General features: G+C 36.2%; 1 protein-coding gene and 1 long non-coding RNA gene across 2 annotated transcripts; one reads left to right on the top strand and one right to left on the bottom strand.

Moving 5' to 3' along the window:
* Positions 1-2,566: 2,566 nt before the first annotated feature.
* On the top strand, positions 2,567-3,281 carry LOC111519375. The gene is made up of 2 exons (XR_006953756.1): positions 2,567-2,941; positions 3,004-3,281. It is a non-coding gene; the product is annotated as an uncharacterized LOC111519375 (long non-coding RNA).
* Positions 3,282-16,375: 13,094 nt separating this feature from the next.
* LOC111519364 lies at positions 16,376-17,120 on the bottom strand. Its single transcript, XM_023179783.2, has 2 exons — positions 16,682-17,120; positions 16,376-16,625 (listed from the first exon to the last, which is right to left on the bottom strand). The coding sequence occupies exons 1-2, from the start codon at positions 17,016-17,018 to the stop codon at positions 16,396-16,398; spliced, it is 567 nt and encodes a 188-aa protein (XP_023035551.2). The 5' UTR covers positions 17,019-17,120; the 3' UTR covers positions 16,376-16,395.
* Positions 17,121-17,814: the final 694 nt, after the last annotated feature.

Here is a 17,814-nt window from a genome sequence, read left to right as displayed (position 1 = left end):
CCATTTGTCTGCAATTTGTCATTTACACAATATTTTAAGGATTTTATTGCCTAAAATGTGTGATGTCTTTAATCGTTTTTGTATTTAATTTGCTGTTTGTTTTTTCTTCTTTCTTTTAGTATTATTATTTTTCTCGATTTGCTTTATTTTTCTTTCTGTTTTTTTTTTCTTTTGCTTTTTTAGCTACACGCGACACTTTTTGGGAACTCGCTCGATGCGTACGATTTCTTCAACCCGCGGGCTCTGAGGCAACTACTGATGCTGACCAGAGTTTTTTTTCGGCAATTGAGGCAGCTGCTGCTGCTGTGGCTGCTTCTGCTGAGATGCTGCCGCTGCTTCTGTTAGATGCTGGGACTCTGAATTGTTGCCGCGTAGTCCGTGTGTCCTTTTGCTCTCTCGCATTCTCCGGCTCTCTTTGTGGCAGGCTCTATGCGCATGCTGTGAGCTACAAAGCTACAAAGCTACAAATGAAGATTTTTCTCTCACATTTAGTTTACTCTTTTACCAATTTTCAACTCTGCTCTGTGGGTGAGCCTATAAGTAGGCAATGTTTTTTTGTCAATTGAAAATCTATTGAAATGGTTTAATTGATTTCATTTGACTTTTAGTTTTAATTGTATTAAAAATATTTACAAATAGTCTCTCTAACATATTATGCTTTTAGTTTAGACTTCAAAAACACATCACTACATACTTGCCTGCAAATAAAGCGGCAAAAGGGCGTTTTACTTTGGGCACATGGCGAATGTCTACAACACGAGAAATTTCTCTCTTTATTACTTTTTCTCTTTTTCTGTCTCTGCCCTGTATCTCTCACTGCCTTATGCATAATGCTCTTTATTCTGCTTATGTTTGGGTTTCTGTCTTTTTTTTTTTGCTTTTGGTTACAATGAAATACTCTAGAACTCCAGGAGATGCCAAAAAAAAAAAAAAATTGCCTGGCTAATAATTTACATACAGGGCGTGGATTTTCGCTGGCCGACTCTCCAGAGATAAGAGTCACATCCCCTGGTACCCGCTAGCTACTGCCTAGCCTCCCACAATCCCTGAAAAGTTGTCTCTGTTCGCTGGGCCCCAACAATTGTTTGTTTATTTCGAAACATTGTTGTCCCCAGCACATTGGGCCGCTTTCTTGCCCAGTGTAATGCTTCATTATGCATATGAATGAATTTTATTTGCAACTCTAACACTCATATATGTGTGTGGGTGTATGTCTGTATGTATGTATCTTGTGTGGGTGGAAATGGTTTTGATGTAAATTGCAATTTGATGCGTATTTTCGTTTTTGTTTCTCCTTTCTCTTTCTCCATTCTATGGCCGCCATGTCCTGCTGTGAGTGTAATTGATAATGGTGTCGATTGTGGTTTGGTATTCTTCCCATTTCTCCACTCTTTTTGTTTGAGTTTCTCTTTTTTATACCCTTGCAAAAAGGGTATATTAATTTTGGTCAAAAGTGTGCAACGCATAGAAGGAAGCATCTCCGACCATATAAAGTATATATATTCTTGATCAGCTCGACGAGACGAGTTCAAATAGCCATGTCCGTCCGTCCGTCCGTCCGTCCGTCTGGATCAACGCAAACTCCTCCTAGACCGTAAGAGCTACAGAGCTGAAATTTTGCATGTAGGCTTGTATATACTGCAGGCGTTGTATATCTCGGATTCAGCCGGATCGGATCACTATATCATATAGCTCCCATACAAATGGCAAAGTCACGAACAGTGACTTTTCTTAATAACTTCGTTATTTTCTGAGCGATTGTCGTGAATTTCAATATTGGTGAGTTAATTACACATATAAACGACTATGCCAAATTTGATCAAGATCGGGTGACTATATCATATAGCTCCCATAGGAACGATCTTTCGAAAACAGTGACTTTGGTGAATAACTTCGTTACTTTTGACGCGATTGCTTTCAAATTAAACATTTGTTAGTTTAATATATCTGTTAATGATTGTGCCAAATTTGATAAGGATCGGGTAACTATATCATATAGCTCCCATAAGAACGATCGGTGGAAAACAGTGACTTTCATCAATAACTCCGTTATTTCCTATGTAGGCCGTTCTTTCGCAAACATTAGCCTTTTTAGCTTAAACGTTTTTCCACTTTTGATGGCTATAGGTAAGGAAAGAGTTACCAAAAATGTTGCAAGGGTATACAAACTTTGACGCGGTCGAAGTTAGCCCCGGCCCTCTGGTTTTATATTCAAACTGCGTATGCCTGTAGGTAAATTGTGACTGCTATTTATTTCCATCTATGTATGTATGTATATTTTTGTGTCTATGTGTGTGTGTGCATGCTCGTGACAATATTTACAATTGAAATAAAGCCTAGCCCAATTTTATTTTATTTGTGCAACAATTGTTGACTGGAGCTTGTCAAAAAACACAAAAAAAGGAGAAAGGAAAAAAGGGTTAATAGCCACAAAAGTCTGCTCATCAAATCGAAGAAAATCGTGCGATGAAATCAAATGAAACTCACAATCAGAATGTTGCATATCAACTATGTTTTATATAGAGAGCTAGGGATATACTAAATGCTTAAAATAATCACAACTAAATCTAACACTAACTTTTGAAAATATTGAGGATTCCAATAGACATTCTAAGCATTGACTTTATTGAATAACTGAATAAAATCAATATATTATAAAACTAAATTTTATATATTCAAATGAATCTGGTTGTTTGTGTAACAATTTTGCCCATTTACTTGCTGTCTACAAGCCAAGCTAATGATTTTGATTTAGCAGACCCACCCGATATCTCAGGAATGTTGTGCGATACTTGTGAGGCGAACAGAGGTTGCAAAATAAGCCAAACTGGTTACAATTGCATGTTTGACTCCGATCAAACGGCAATTGCAAATCACACCGGGGATTCGGTTACCCCGCCGTATCTCTTACAATGCTTACCCAGAGGCTTTTTCATTCAACGTGTGTTATATCCACCTTATTGCAGTGTGCTAAGATTTTTAATGATTATATTACCTCAACAGGACAAATATCTTCACTTTGCTGCCAGTGGTCCCCGAAAACAGGATGTACTATGATCAAGAATAATATGGTGGCCAATGAAATTGACTGCACGTTTTGCGCGAGACTAGAGGAGATCGATGGGAAGCCAGTTCAATCGTATTGTCCTTGCAAAGGTAGCTATCTCAGATCTGGTCCTATTTTAATAAAGTTCATTCTGGCTCTAATAGTCCAAGGCTCAAATACTTTAACTATATAATATTTCCTTTGACTTTAAACTAAAATTCTGTGCACCATTTGATTGTCGTTCAACTCCTTTTAGTTTTTTTAGTTTTTTGCTTTCCTTAACATCTTATATATGCTTTTAAACTTTTTCTAGCGAAGAAAGGACAATTTTTCGTTTTCTTGTATGGAACTTTGATATTGAAAATTTTAGTGTGATGAGGAAGAAAGAGGGGACACATGGCAAATGCCAAGCATCATGGTCAATAGATGACTGCTCATTTGGCGTTTTAAAAAATTATGGCCTCATGTGGGTAGCAAATGGGAGTAATTGTAGTTGCCAGCCACTAGCCAACTGGTTACGGATAAGGGGTAATGGACATTGGAAATCGCCATGGTCAACATGCTGACTGAATTTCGTTACTTTTGCAAGTTTATCGGGCGCAATGGACCGCAGAAGTGCATGGTTTACCATGCAAGCGCCGCAAGGTTGTATGTGTGTCTGTGTGTGTGTTTGTATGTGATGTGGGTGTATTTCTCTCAGTTTGGCTATGTTCGTGTGTGGAGGGATGGGTAATTTGTAGGCAAGCCGCGATACACCACACAAAACACCTTGGATGTAAATAAGTAAATTCCACAGCCCATAGAATGGGGACTCGAGGCTCTGCTCGGGAATACTTCATTGTTCACTTTAAATGTTAAGCAGGTGTCGACCAGTGTGAAAGGAATGTTCCCCAATAACTTTGTGGAAATGTTTTAATGCTTTGTCGTCACCCTAAATGTAATTTGAGCGTTTTAGCAATGCTGACTAGGACTTATATCAGTTTCTTCTTCTCTTCAGTCTTCTATTTCAGTCTATTCAAAGTGATTTTACTTAAGGTATATAAAAAGAAGCAGCAACGGCTTCTTGCTCTTGACCTGAAAAAACTTTAAGTGGACTGATTGATATATAACTATAATCAAAGAATAATTTAAAATGGCCAACACATTGTATATTAATACCATTGTTAAGGAAATAGATTATCTTTAATAATATTAATCAATCGCCATATCAATATTAATATATTGAAATAGTAATTAATGGTGATTATTATTAATCATAGATCAATATGTTCACAAAAACAGACATAATATATATTAAAATTGACCAATTCGTAAAGGTTTTTTTAAAGATATATCCTCTTGTATTTATGGCTGGATTAGCATCACTGTGTGCTGCAAATGGTTGACTTTTTCATTGGGTAGCCAAAAATTGTATGGCAAATGGTTCCTTTAATTTCTCTTTGTATGCGAACCGCTGCTTTAAATGCTGCACATGCCTGGGACAACCGCATGCCTGAGCCCAGAAAAACGCCGCAAACATTTTGTACCTCTCAGTTCGACCTTTCTGCACCCCGAAATCTCCCTCACCACGCGCTTCCTCTCTCTTTTTCTCTCTCTCTTGTTATTGCTGTATTTAAATTTATGAGTCTTTGGACCGGCTACAATAAAATATTTTTTGCATTAGGCAAAAAGGAAAAAAAAATTGTTTTAAATATTTGACCAGAGCCAGTATACAGGACCATAACACAGCAATTAAGACCGCCTAAGAGGCTAGTGGGTGCCTATGGATAAGGTAAGCTGAGGGTGACTGGTAAGTGGGTAAAACTGTAATGGAAGATGGGTGAGCATTAGGCGCTTCATTAAATATTTAAGCGTGACCTGACTTTGCTTGTTCAACACTGCGTATGCGTTATGTATCAGTGGCTGCATTGTGACAAGGCTTTCATGTTGTTGTTTTTTGTTGGTGCTGGTGTTGTTGTTGTCACAAAAGAAGTGGGCTGTTGTTGCTGCTGCTGCTACTGCAGCTGAAATAATGTTAAGTGCAGCCGCGAGCATGAAACTGACATGCTTTTTGCGTTCTTTTCCTTTTACACTTATTTCAGCAGAACCACTCGCAGCCATTTAAAAGATAGAATGAAATTGAAAAAGCCCCACATATTTATACTTAAATCTAGGCGTAAAAAATATATTCAAAGACTTACATACATATATGTGCATTTAACTACCTCAACGAACATTATGGATATCTTTCATTTACACCAAAAAATTCAAGGTAAACTTTTTGATTGCATTCTTTAATTGGGGTAATTTGCGTATTGAAATACTTTTAGTTTTGGTTTTTGATTTCCATACCTCTTTGCATCTGTAAGGCTTTGTCAACAATTTTCGGCGCAAATTAAAAATAAAAGGCTGAAGAAATGCCTTTGCACCTTTTTTACCCATTATAGCTAACGCCCCACCACACAGACAGAGACAAGTCTTTTTTTAAGTCATAATTTTTATTCTTGGATATGTTCAGCATTTAGCCGACTTTTTTGCAGACACCGACTGGATGACTATCCTTTATATAACCCACCACTAACTTCTTTTGTGCCTTTTGCTTTTTCATCTTCATCTACATGTGCTCATTTGCCGCACTGACTTTTTGGGTCACATCCTTTGGGAGCAATGCGTCAAAATCAGTGTCAACGCGCAGCCAGCCCGATTCCTTTTCACCCTAGCTTAAATGTGGCTTTAACCATACCATTTTCTGGCGGCGTTTCTCCTTACCAACACACATACCCTTGCAGACTATGTTTCTCTACGGTTTTTTTTTTTTTTTGGTGTGCGTTTTAAAAAATTAATTTTTTTGCTGCCGTCTTACTTTTTCACTCCCACAACTGAGATTGAAATAATTTACCCTCAAACTGAACGTTGGAAATAAATTGCCCAACAACTTTACTTACATAAAAATAAAGAATGCGAAAAGAGAGAAAGAAAAATACGCCGTGTAAGTCTTGCCAATGTCGCGTTACCTTGAGGCTTATCGCATAATGTCTTTAGTGAACGGTTTTGGCAAACGTTTATCGCCAATTCGCGTAATATCGCAAATAGTTTGCCACATTTTTATTAAAAAAAAAAGAAAAAAGGGAAAGAAAAACCGGGCTAGACCCTCAACCAGAGGTGATTAACGCTGCAAATTTTCATAGAGGGAGAGAGACGAAAAAACTAGAATCTTACAATTCGTGCAGATAAATTTAATAGGCAGAAATCAGGTGCCTAGTGTTGGGGTTTCTGCTGACATTTTTCGTGTTGCATACTTAACGGCGCTTCATCATCGTTGGCTGCGCATCTTATTGCGAGTTTTCTGATTTTTCTGGTTTTTTTTCTGCTTTAAGTGCGACAAGGCTCCTTCAAAAAACTTGCTTTATAGCCGTCGTTGATGACTTGAATAATAATCATAATAATAACAAGGACATGGCTGAGAACAAAAGCAAAACCAACCCCACCTGCAGCGAGCCCACTGACATACACACACAGTCGTAACCATGCATTTGTGTGTTTGCTTTTCGTGCCTGTGAGGCAGATACGCCTACACTGCGCTTCTGGCACTTGAAGTGTGTTTAAAGATAAAAATGCAGTTTATCCTCTTTTCAGCGAAACTTATATCTGTATGTATATATGTATGTGTGTGTATGGGTGTGAGTTTCAGTATATGTGTGTGTGTGTCTATGAATCTCTCTCTACGCTTTTGGGCTTTTAAGTGCTTTAGAAAGAATTCTCGCTTTTGTCTACTCTTCTTTTTGTACTTCTTACGATTTGTTTTTGTGTGGCAGTTGTCGCTGGCATCTTCTACATACATACATACATACAAAGATATGGGATACTTCGACCCATTTAATCCATGGACCCAGACATCTACTTGCGCTTAAATACTTTTCAATAGTTCTTCAATAGTTTGCCGTCAACACGCTCTTAATTCAATGCTACGTATGAATGTATACAGTTCAGGCATATGTATATCATCAGAAAATTTTCCCAATGAGTGCATATTCTGTGTTCAAAAATAGCTCCTCAGATGGTATCTGTAGATTTGACAGGAATTTACTTTATTACTTATTATTGTAAAATATCGAAAAGTATGTGAAGTCTGAAACTATCCCGTAGACAAATTTTGACAACAAATAACTTGAAATATTGAAGATTTTGTTTGAACAAGGAATTGAAAATTATGAATATCAAACTTAATAATGATATTAAATACTGTCTCAGTATTTGATTTATGTCATTTATAAGTAAACTTTAAGCGAGAAATCATTCTAATAGAAAAAATCAAACAGATTCAATTGATTGGTTTTATTTATGCTTATCAATTGAAGAAATCCATGTGAAATGAAATTGACTTACTCAAGTCAATACCTGTGGCTAATTTGCACATTCAAATATAGACAAATTATAATCAAACTTATCAAATTACCGGCAATGACTCAATGGAAACAATCAAGCAAATGTAAGTATTCAAAAATTTTTTTTTTTTTTTTGAATCCCAATAAATGGCAACATTGAGTTTCAATTTCGACTTTTTGTTTTGTTTTTTTTTCCTTTTTACTTTTTGGGAGAGTTTTTCTTCTTACTTAAATTATGTGAAATGTAAAGAAAGTAACAAAGTTATGAATTCTAAATCAGATGACAAAAGCAACAACAACAGCAACATTTTTGAGATTTCAGCAATCAAAATAAATATTTAAACATAACCGGATACACAATTAGGAAGAGGGCCTATACGCAATCTAGGTCCACAGTTTTGTGGTAAAAATAAATGAGATTTTAACTGGAGATGGAAATGAGAAACTGGAGAGGAGCAGCAGCAGCAACAGCAACAACAATTGGCCTTCATTTGCGAATGAGCAAATAAGTGAGTTAACTGTAATTTGGGCTAGTAATCATTAATAATTTATGGTCAATAGGCCCAGTCAAGTTACGTCCGTTCAGTCTTCAGCTCCCTTTTCCATTGAACGCACTTACACACACACCCAAACACACAGCTTTGGTATATGTTTCTGGCCTGGCACACATAAACCACCCGTTTTGTTGGTAACTGGGAGAACTTGGCCTAAACTGAGGCTATATAGTAGTAAGTAAGTGGGCGTTTGTTTGTGTGTGTGGGTGCTGCCACCGAGGTTGGCACTGGAACTGAAACTTTGGATTTGGATGGGGGCTTTCTCCCTCCCTCTAGCACTGGGGGCTGATGCTGAGCTTAAGCTTCACTAAGTGCCACTTTGCCTGGATGCTGTTGTCGACCACTTGACGTTTGGTAAAGCAAATTTTAAATAGCACAAATACTCGTATTGTTGTTCTTGTTCTTATTGTTGTTGTTGTTGTTGTTGCTGCTGCTGTTGCTATTGTTGTTGTTCCACTTTTTGTTTGACCTACAACAATTGACTGGCCTTTCGCTTAACCCATTGACCAACAATAGGGTCAAGCAAAGCCAAAGACAAATAAAATAAAAACAAAACAAAAAATGAAGAAATAAATGTTTTTGTATTTTATGTGCGTGATTTTTAATTTTTGGTTTTTTCATTCATTGTTTTTGCTATTTTAAATTTTGTGCAGTTTTATTCAAGACATATTCTTTTACATATCAAAAATTACAAAAATTCTTTTAAACAAAAACTTCCAAATGGTAATTTTTTCTTTTAGCAGTCTTTTAAATTGGTAGATAGTTAATTTTTGAGAATAAGATACACTCAATAAATATAAATATATTAAGAAATTGTTAAAAGTTGTTCATGGAAATTATAGTTTTGGGGATTTCATTACTGTTAAAGGGTTAAGACTTGTCCCATAGCTATGCCTCTTATTTTCTGTCTTCACTATGGCACCTGTTTCCGTTTCCAAGAACCCTCTTTCTCTCACACATATACTTGATGGCTTTCCCGCTCTCTCCTTTACCTTTACCTGTCTCTAATTCTGTCGGATGTTTAAAATTAATGAGTTTATAAATAAATTGTGGCAACAGTTTGGCCTTTTTGCTTTGCGTTTTGTCATGAAGCAGCAGCCAGTGGCAAGTCGTCGTCGTCGGTGAAAAGGGGAAAGAGTTAGCAAGCTCTAAAGATCTGTAGTGTCTATTTAGTATTTATTTTGTATATTAATGTCATGCGCTACATTATTAAAATATTATTAAATTAGAGGCCCGCCTAAAGTATGCCACGGGCTATGCCATTGTTTTTTCATTCTTTTTTCCCCATTTTTTGTTCCTTCCTTTCTTTTATCTGTCTGACTTATGTTTCTTTTTTTGTCAATTGCATTCAGGCCTTTGTTTTTTTCTCACGTTTAGGTTTCTTGGTAAACGTACGTGCTAATACGGGTATATTGATAGAAATCCTGTGTATATCCTGTCAACACGTGGCAAAAGAAGCAGTAACAGGAACTTCATCAGCCATCTTTTGCTCTTACCCTAATAGCGACAGCTGCACGTCGACGGCAGCAACAGCAGCGATAACAGGATACAAAATATTAAAGTACTTTGAGATTTATTTTTAAAGATTCCCCACTTTACTGCCATCTTTTTCCATCTAAGAGCACCTAGCATTTTGGTTCTTGGCGGCTTAAAACATAAAATTATGACAGGTTGTGGCTGTTTTGAAGGCAGCCATCCTAAACTTCTTGGGGTTCGGGTTGTGTGATGTTCTTGGTTGGTTCCGTTCATGTATCCAATGAATGCGTTGGCATGGCAGCCAAGCAGCTTAAAGGCGGCTAAATGCGGACCGAGATATTGAAAGACAGTGGAAGGAGATTGTTAGGTTTACTTTTATTTATTTTATTCATTTTTTCTTTCCCTCTTTTTGGCTATAAAATTTTACAGTGCATGCAATGATGACATATTTTTTGTCAAAGTTGCAACGAAAACATTTTGCAAATTTTTACACAAAATACATTTATCAATTGCCAGGATATGTACTTGAAGCTTTAAATGATGAACTTGTTGTTTCTTTGGAGTAAGGATACAAATCAATTTGTCCATACAGTTTCACTTCAACTTTGCCAAAGATAATGCATTTTTGTCGGAAAGAAAAAGGAAAAGATGGAACATCTTGCTGTGTAGCATAGAAAATGTTGTTTTTGGCATTTATATTAAGCTGATCCAAAACCTTATCAGCACACTCCAGTAAACAGATGACAACCCTCTCCACTTCTAGCTCCAAAACATCTTTCAACTTTTGTCTTTACCCAGTGCCGGTTTAAGGGTGAACTAAATTGATTTAAGAGTTGTTTTAACTAGCTTCAACGAGAAGCTTTATTATGGTCTAATGAAAAGCAGTGAATACAAATCATAATAGGTTTTCGACAAAAGCATTATCTATAACAAATAAATAGTATCTTCATATTACCCAGTGTAAGTTAAGTCCCAGCAATTGGTAATAATAAGTTTAAAAAATTAAAAACTCCACTCTGCCAACCTCAAAGGATTTCAAAAACGGTAACTCCGCTCCTGTTTTTTTTGCATCGCAACTTTTACTACAGTCTTCTTGTTTATTTTACTTTTTATTTTGAGTTGCGTTTTTTCCAAGAATTTTGCGTTATTATAAAAAATATTGAAAGACAACACAAGGTGCGCTCACCTCGCTAGACTGAAGCGTTGCTCTTATTTAAGTAATGACTGGCTCTGTTTCTTTTCTAATCGAAAACGTGTTTAAGTAGCTACCTGGAGCATTTAATGAAACAAAGTTCAGAAAAAGAAAAAACCAAACAAAAAAAAATAAAAATTCATTTCATGGAAATTTGTTATTAAAAGTTGCTACGACAAGTGAAAGAAATTTTTGAGTTATTTAGTTACACATGTAAGGACCCAGACCCAATGGATGTAGGTAGAGAGAGTTAAAAGTGAATGCGGATATAGAAAATACGGATGCGGATGTCAATGTTGGACGCTTCATTTTGTTGTTTGTCATTTGCTGCCACTGTCTGAGTTCTTTAAGTTTAGTACGTGCGGTTGCTTTGTGGTTTAGCTTGTGCAGTATTCACTGTCCCTAAAATAGGTATGTGTGTGTGCGTGTGTGTGGTGTGTGTGTGTGTGTGTGTCTGTGTGTGTATGTGTGTGTGTGTGTGTGTGTGTGTGTGAGTGATAAACACAATAAGCATTCTTATGCTTGGCAAAAGAGGCAACCTACAGATACAGAGGGCTTAGTTTCAAACAAATGTGTGCCGTGTGACAACGACAAGAGTCGAGTTGGTAAAGGTGTTGCCTGCGGTCCTTACATAGGCATGCGAATGTATGTATGTATGTCTCTGTCTCTTTCTATCTCTCTGTGTGAATGTGTGTCAGCGGAATGAACGGTAATCCGTCGTGTTTTGAATAACAAAATTTTCCTGTACGAGATTGTTGCTCAGTGGAATTTTCAGGACCGCTAACAAACCGCAAGCAATGTCAAGTGGCAGTGGCAAGAGGATAGAAACAAAAGGCAACACAAAAACCCCTGGAAAAATGTCTTGTCCTGCCACGCCCAATATACACACACTCACACCCAAACACAGAGACTTTCTCATCCTCTTAGGCACACACATACACACCATTTGCTTTTTAAAACACTCAAAGGATAAAGGATACTAACCCATGGCCAAAACCAAGTCGCGCACGCACATTTTGCACAAATTCTCGTCGAGTTTTACCAATAAAAATAAAAGGGCATTGCCGTGCCATTGCGTGACAATTGTCACCTGAAATTGTCATAGGTATCAAATTAGAAAATAAAAAACGGATCTTTCTTTTTTTTTATACAGAAAACAATGGGCCAATGTTCTTACATCTTCAAATCGATATCTGTAAAGGTTATCACAAGAATTATTAAATCATAGATTGAGTTTTAAAAGCAAATACACAAAAGTTTTATTTATTTCTTTTTTTTGAAAATAAAAACGCCAAAACAAATGCTTTTTGATATAATATCTGACATATTCCGTTTATTCACTTTCTTTCCCTCTTTTTTTGTCGCTGGTGTTTTGTCATTTATTTTAACACTATCTTCGCTTTCACTTTGACTCTCAATGTGTGAAAAATGTTGAGCAATTTTGAATTTTGATTTCGTTGTTGTTATTTCTCACTTTCGGTGCGGTTTTTCAATTTCATACTTCATTCGTTTTCATCCGGCACGCTTTCAGTGTCGTGTCGTGACATGCCATACCGCACCGTGTCCTGTGCCATTCTGTTCTTTGCTGTCCTATCCTGTTTTGTCCTTTGCTCTCCTGCCTGTATTAATGGCATTTATTATTTTCTCGTTACACGTTGACTTTTGTGCCGCAATTTCTCAAAGCAAACCAAACCAAACGAAACGTAACGAAACGCGTTCCATCGTTCTCAGCTGGGAGTATAAACGATAACAACTGACAAGGATAAAGTGGAAAATGGTGTCAAAATAGTTCACCTGACCAGGTTCAGTTTTACTTGCTTTAGCATCTTGGGGCTCTTTCAATTTTTTCATTTCTGTTTTTGGCTTCCTTCTCTGTCTCCCAGCTTTTAATTTCTAGAGAAGCTGCAGGTCATACGATAAGGCTTACAAGTAGGGACTAGACTGTGAGCTTTTTGTTTGGCTTTTAAATTTCAATTTAAATTTAAATTTTTTAACACTCCAAAAGTGCCTTTTTAACTTTCGCCTCGCCACCTACCTATCTACCATTAAATATGGGTTACGCTTGCTTAATTGAAAGAGGTGCGGCCATTTACTGCGTGTCCTGATGAATTGTTGAGCCGTTGGCAAATTAACCCTCATCAGTTTTTAGCACCAGGTCGACGAAATACAGAGTCAAGAAAAAAAACCAAAAACCAAACAAGAGTTTCCCACATCAAATCGAAATATTGGCTTTAAAATACTGTGCAATAATTAGATATTTGACACAAATATGTTAGCCGTAGTTTACAAGCTAGTCTAAGAGCATATTTCCATTAGGGATAGTTGATAGTTAAAATTAAGCTTTTTCAAATACGGCTGAAGCAAATCACTGGCCAGATGACCAATTGACCATCAATTTTTATATAATTCACACTGAAAGCTATAATATTTGCAGTTTTCTTTGCGATTTTTTCTGACATAAATCCCATTTTGGTTTAAAGTTCAAATGCAGTAAAGATCTCTTTCTCTTTTTTTATTTTTTGTTCGTATTCGATATGGCTAAGTTTCAAGTGGTTGGGCACAAAGCAAAACAAAATGGACATTGCACTGCTGCCAAGATGCATGCAAATTAAGTCAACAATAGAAGAAGACATAGCCCAAAAAAACGAAAATAAAATAAAGAACTGGGCGGAGTGAATGAAACGCGTGCCATGTTTTTTTGAACCAACTTTGGTGCTGATCTTGCATTGGCCTTTGTTTCCTCTTTTCTCGTTTAAGAGGCAGTGATGAGAAATGGAGCATATATACTCACTACTCCCTAGTCTAGGACCCGATTCTGTTACTGGCCATTGTCTGTTAGTGCATTGGCTTTTCCCAGTTCCTTTTTTCCCTTTGTCTTGTTTGCCCAACAATGACAACAACAACAAAAACAAAAATGGAGCACAGCGGCGGCGAAATGCAAATGAGCAGCTCGGACTCGCCTCACTCTATAGTTTTCTCTGGCGGCTGTCCAACAAAAGCATACAACAAAGTATTAAATACACTGCCAAAAGAAAGCCCACAAAAAAAGTAAACTTCAGTACTCAATCATAAATTATTAAAATTTTTTTCAACAAAAAACAAAAGTTTTTTATGTATTTAAAGCTAATTTAGTTAAAAGTAGAAAATCAAAGTCTTTCTGAAAGATTGAGTATGTACAATATATTTTTATAAATCCGACTTATGGCTAATGAGTTTGAATATCCTTCGCCAATCTTTGCTATTTCATTTTTAGAAAAGTCCTTCTGAGTTTCAAACTTGAACACATACATACGTATGTACCAAGATACGTTAACAATTGTAGGCAATGTTTTTGATGACGATAGCGTTGCGTAATTTCGAGCCAATGGATCGAGTACGCCCAGATTGTATACAGATTGTAAATATAAAGAATTAATGAATATAAGTTTTCTATGTATATAAATACAAGTTCATCGAAAAGTTTTTGGTATGTTTAATAGCTTATTCCGAGTGAGAGTCAAAGGGTTCATGTATCTCTAATGAAGGTTTTGAGGTTTTTTTAGCAAAATATTTCTGCAAGTGTATTCTGAATTGAACTTTAAAGAAAACAAACTGGGAGAATAAAAGTAGTGCATACTTTTAGGTTTGGGGCTTGAGCAACTTTAAGCTGCGTTTGTTATATTTTATTTACTAAGTGCAAATGTAGTTTGCAGTCATTGAAATTGAAACAAATATATATATATACGCGTGTGTGCGGTGTGTTTGTGTGTGTACATATACGCATGCCAGCACATAAAAACATAAAACAAAGCAAGAGAAAAAGAAAACCAACAAGCCTAAGCCATTTGTAGCCCTTTTCTGAGTGAGGCAAACAACAAACACGCAAACTTAGCTGCCTCATCATGCCACCATTAATGTGAGAATATGTGTGTCTATATACATATACTTGTGTGTGGGTGTGTATGTGTAAAAGTTATAGTAAAAGAGAGACGCACGTATTTTAATATGTGCCCCCAAAGCAGAAGAAAAATCGCACGTACGTGACTTCATTTGCTGCTATGTCCCATTGACTTTGGCTTTGACTGCGGCTCTGACTACCAGAGTTGCCACCAGAGTTACCAATAGGATTGCCAAAAAAAGAAACAGACCAAACGTAACCACACAAAAGCATTCTATTAAGCCTAGGGATTTCGACTTCAAATGGCCAAAATTATGGTAAATAAAATTATACAAAATGAAAAAAAAGACTAAACCCCGTTAAGTTTAAATTATGTGTATTTTGTTTTAGGATGTTTTTCATTTTGATCGTCTTTGGTTTATTACGATTTATATAGTTAAATTATATTAACAAGATGTATAAAGATAATTTATGCTTCATCATTTTTCAATATGAAGGCAATAAAGTTCGAAAACCATAACTTTTAAAATCTAGCAGACCATTAAAATGATAACCCATACATAATCTAAGTTTAGATAGCACAATGAATTAGCTATCATTGGTAACCCTTTGATCTATAAATTTAGCAATTGTGTTTTTTGGCATATATTTTTGTGTCTGTATGAGTGTGAGTGGCTCGGTGTGTGCATGTGTGTACTCGTGCGTGCGACACATGTTTTAATTAATAAATGCCATTGTCAAATCACCTGTCGTTAGGCCACGACTGAGACGATTTGAAAAATAAGCCTCATAAGTTATTGCTACTCATTGGGATGATAGGGATGCTGCCACTGTAACCCAGGGCCGTTAACGTTACCGGACCGTACCAAATTAGAATCATTATGCCAAAAACAGTTGCCGTTGGCTGATTTCCTTACCCCCTGTGTTGACCTGACTATGCTTTGTATTTGTCTAATAACAACAACAATCATTCCTAATGCTGATGATGATGGGCACGCACTGAAAGCAAATCAAACGTAGAGCCACGATAAACCAAATTGAGAGAGAAATATATATGTTTGTATGTATATGTTGATGGGATGGAGAATCTGTGGCAACCTGTGGGCGTGGTCTAGCTGGGCAATGAACAATGCGACAGTCGCACATAGAAAAATAAACAGTCGACAAGTAGGCAACATTGCGATTCGGCCAACTGCAAGTTCACCGGTCTCTACCGCTACTCTGACCGCACTCAATCTCTCCCTCTCCCGCCTCACATCCATCTGATTCTAATGCTGCTTGCGTCTTCCTTTTTTTTGTGCTTCTTACTTTTATTTGCAGAGCATTTACATGATATGGTTGCGGATTTTTAGGGTCTTAGCTCATTAGGGCCATATAAATCAAGCGATGTATTTATTTTTATTTATGAAGCGCAGCTGTGACGCCTCCCATAAAAAGCCCCAGTGACCAGGCTTGGTGAGAATTCTGGTGGTGGTCATATATAGATTTCTATGTCCTATCGCAGCAGCAACATACAATTCATCTAAAAGACTCAACTTGATTTATAAAACTTTTCTTTTTAAAATAAATGTTTGTTATTATCATTAAGTGCGAACCAAATCAAAACTTGATTCAATATTAAAGAAAAAACAAAATCGTAACCGAACTTTAAATTATTGTTGAAATTCGTCTCATATTTATCATTGGTAAAATGGCTCTTCGATTGTCCAACGCCGCCGTGTAGCAATCAGTCGCACGGCACCTGTGTATGCAAACAAACCAAAGGATATTTAAACAAAAAAAATGAAGTTTCGTCCTCGCAGAAAATTTAACTACATTCAGTTGATTGAATATTTGTTTGGCACAGAACTGATTGCAATTGGAATATATCTTTGCATATATTTCTCTTAGTTTATTGTTAACAATTTCTTCAGTAAACAGAATAAAGCCACATAGTAGATATAAGCATGATTATTATTACCGATCCACAGATTTGCCTTGGAGCATTCACAGCCTTTATTTTTATTCTTCTTGTTCCTGAAACACTCGTTGCATAAGTCACTTAGACTTGATTTATGCTTAACTTGAGTACAGCCCAATTTCGGTGACCAAAAGCAGCAGTGCTTCGAAATGAAGGCTAAGCAAAATAATGCATCTTAGCGTATCGATGGATACATAATGAAATATATTTACTTAAGCCATATACATCAGGTAGACATTTATCCAAATGTTGTGAGTTATTCAGCAGCAAATTCTTATCTATGTAGTTAATACTTGGATATGATTTAATTGTGACAACACTTCCCAAGTCGCCATAATGACTGCAAGAGTAACCGGTTGTTAGGATCTTACAATGGGACACATTCCTTTTGCAGTGGCCACACTCCAAATGGCTTAAGTCATAGGGATCGTAAGTGTCTGGCATTTCTTCTACACTTTCTTCAGTTACATTTGACATCAAGTGATTGTTGCTAAAGTAACTCAGAAATACTAAACAAAACGCTAGATAAGCATGAGAATTGATATTCATTTTAAACAGATAAATTAATCAAAAGGTATTTTCTGACATTTAAACAACTCGCTGACTGTGTCTTTACAAAAAAACGGGGGGAAATAAAGTCGTAAACAGATCGAATAAATTTATTATAAGAACGAAAATGTCAATTGATGTGGCATAGTAAACTCATTTGATGCAGCTTCAAACTCTCAAAGTAAACAAAAAATGTATAAAATTGACAAGCAAACCAAAGAGAAAACCACGCACAAAACCATTGACTTTCCATTACCTGTGGAAAGACAAAAGTTTGATTTATTTGAAGATCAGACGAGAGGCATTAATTCCATGTGCCGTGTTGGTTATGTATATATTTATATATATGTATATATGTATATATGTATATATATTGTGTGAAAATCTCCCAAGTGAGCCACCTAAAAAAACTTTTGCGTATTTTTTACTAAAAAAGTACCTATTTCGATTCATATGAATAAAGGAAAAATTCATTTTGAACAGTTTTCAAAGATTCGAACTTGTACCAAAGTTACTATCAGCAAGATCAAGATTTTTTTTTACCCTGGCCGTTTATTAGGCAAATATCTAAAAATAGTTTTTTTTTTCTTTTGTCTAAGCCGCGTAAATTCAAAAGATGTTAAGAAAAATCAAAACATTTCTGTGTTCTGAATGTGATTATAAAAAGCCTTTTACCTTATATCAATCTTTGATTCATAACGCATCGAATACGAAAATAAAAAATTATCAGATCGTATTAAGTTTGGCTTTGCTGCAATGACAAAAAACCAGTCTAATATACACATAAACTCTACGG

This window comes from Drosophila willistoni, chromosome 3R, assembly GCF_018902025.1.
Source record: "Drosophila willistoni isolate 14030-0811.24 chromosome 3R, UCI_dwil_1.1, whole genome shotgun sequence".
In the NCBI taxonomy this organism is placed as follows: Eukaryota; Metazoa; Arthropoda; class Insecta; order Diptera; family Drosophilidae; genus Drosophila; species Drosophila willistoni.
The sequence above is the reverse complement of the archived record's forward strand: the minus strand, read 5'-3'. Positions and strand labels throughout refer to the sequence as shown.

Bases quoted from the DNA above. Each gene is read 5' to 3' on its own strand.
- LOC111519364 (XM_023179783.2), bottom strand. From the start codon at position 17,018: ATGAATATCAATTCTCATGCTTATCTAGCGTTTTGTTTAGTATTTCTG. The intron at 16,626-16,681 runs GTAAATATATTT...TATTTTGCTTAG, and splicing joins ACCTGATGTATATGGCTTAA to CCTTCATTTCGAAGCACTGC.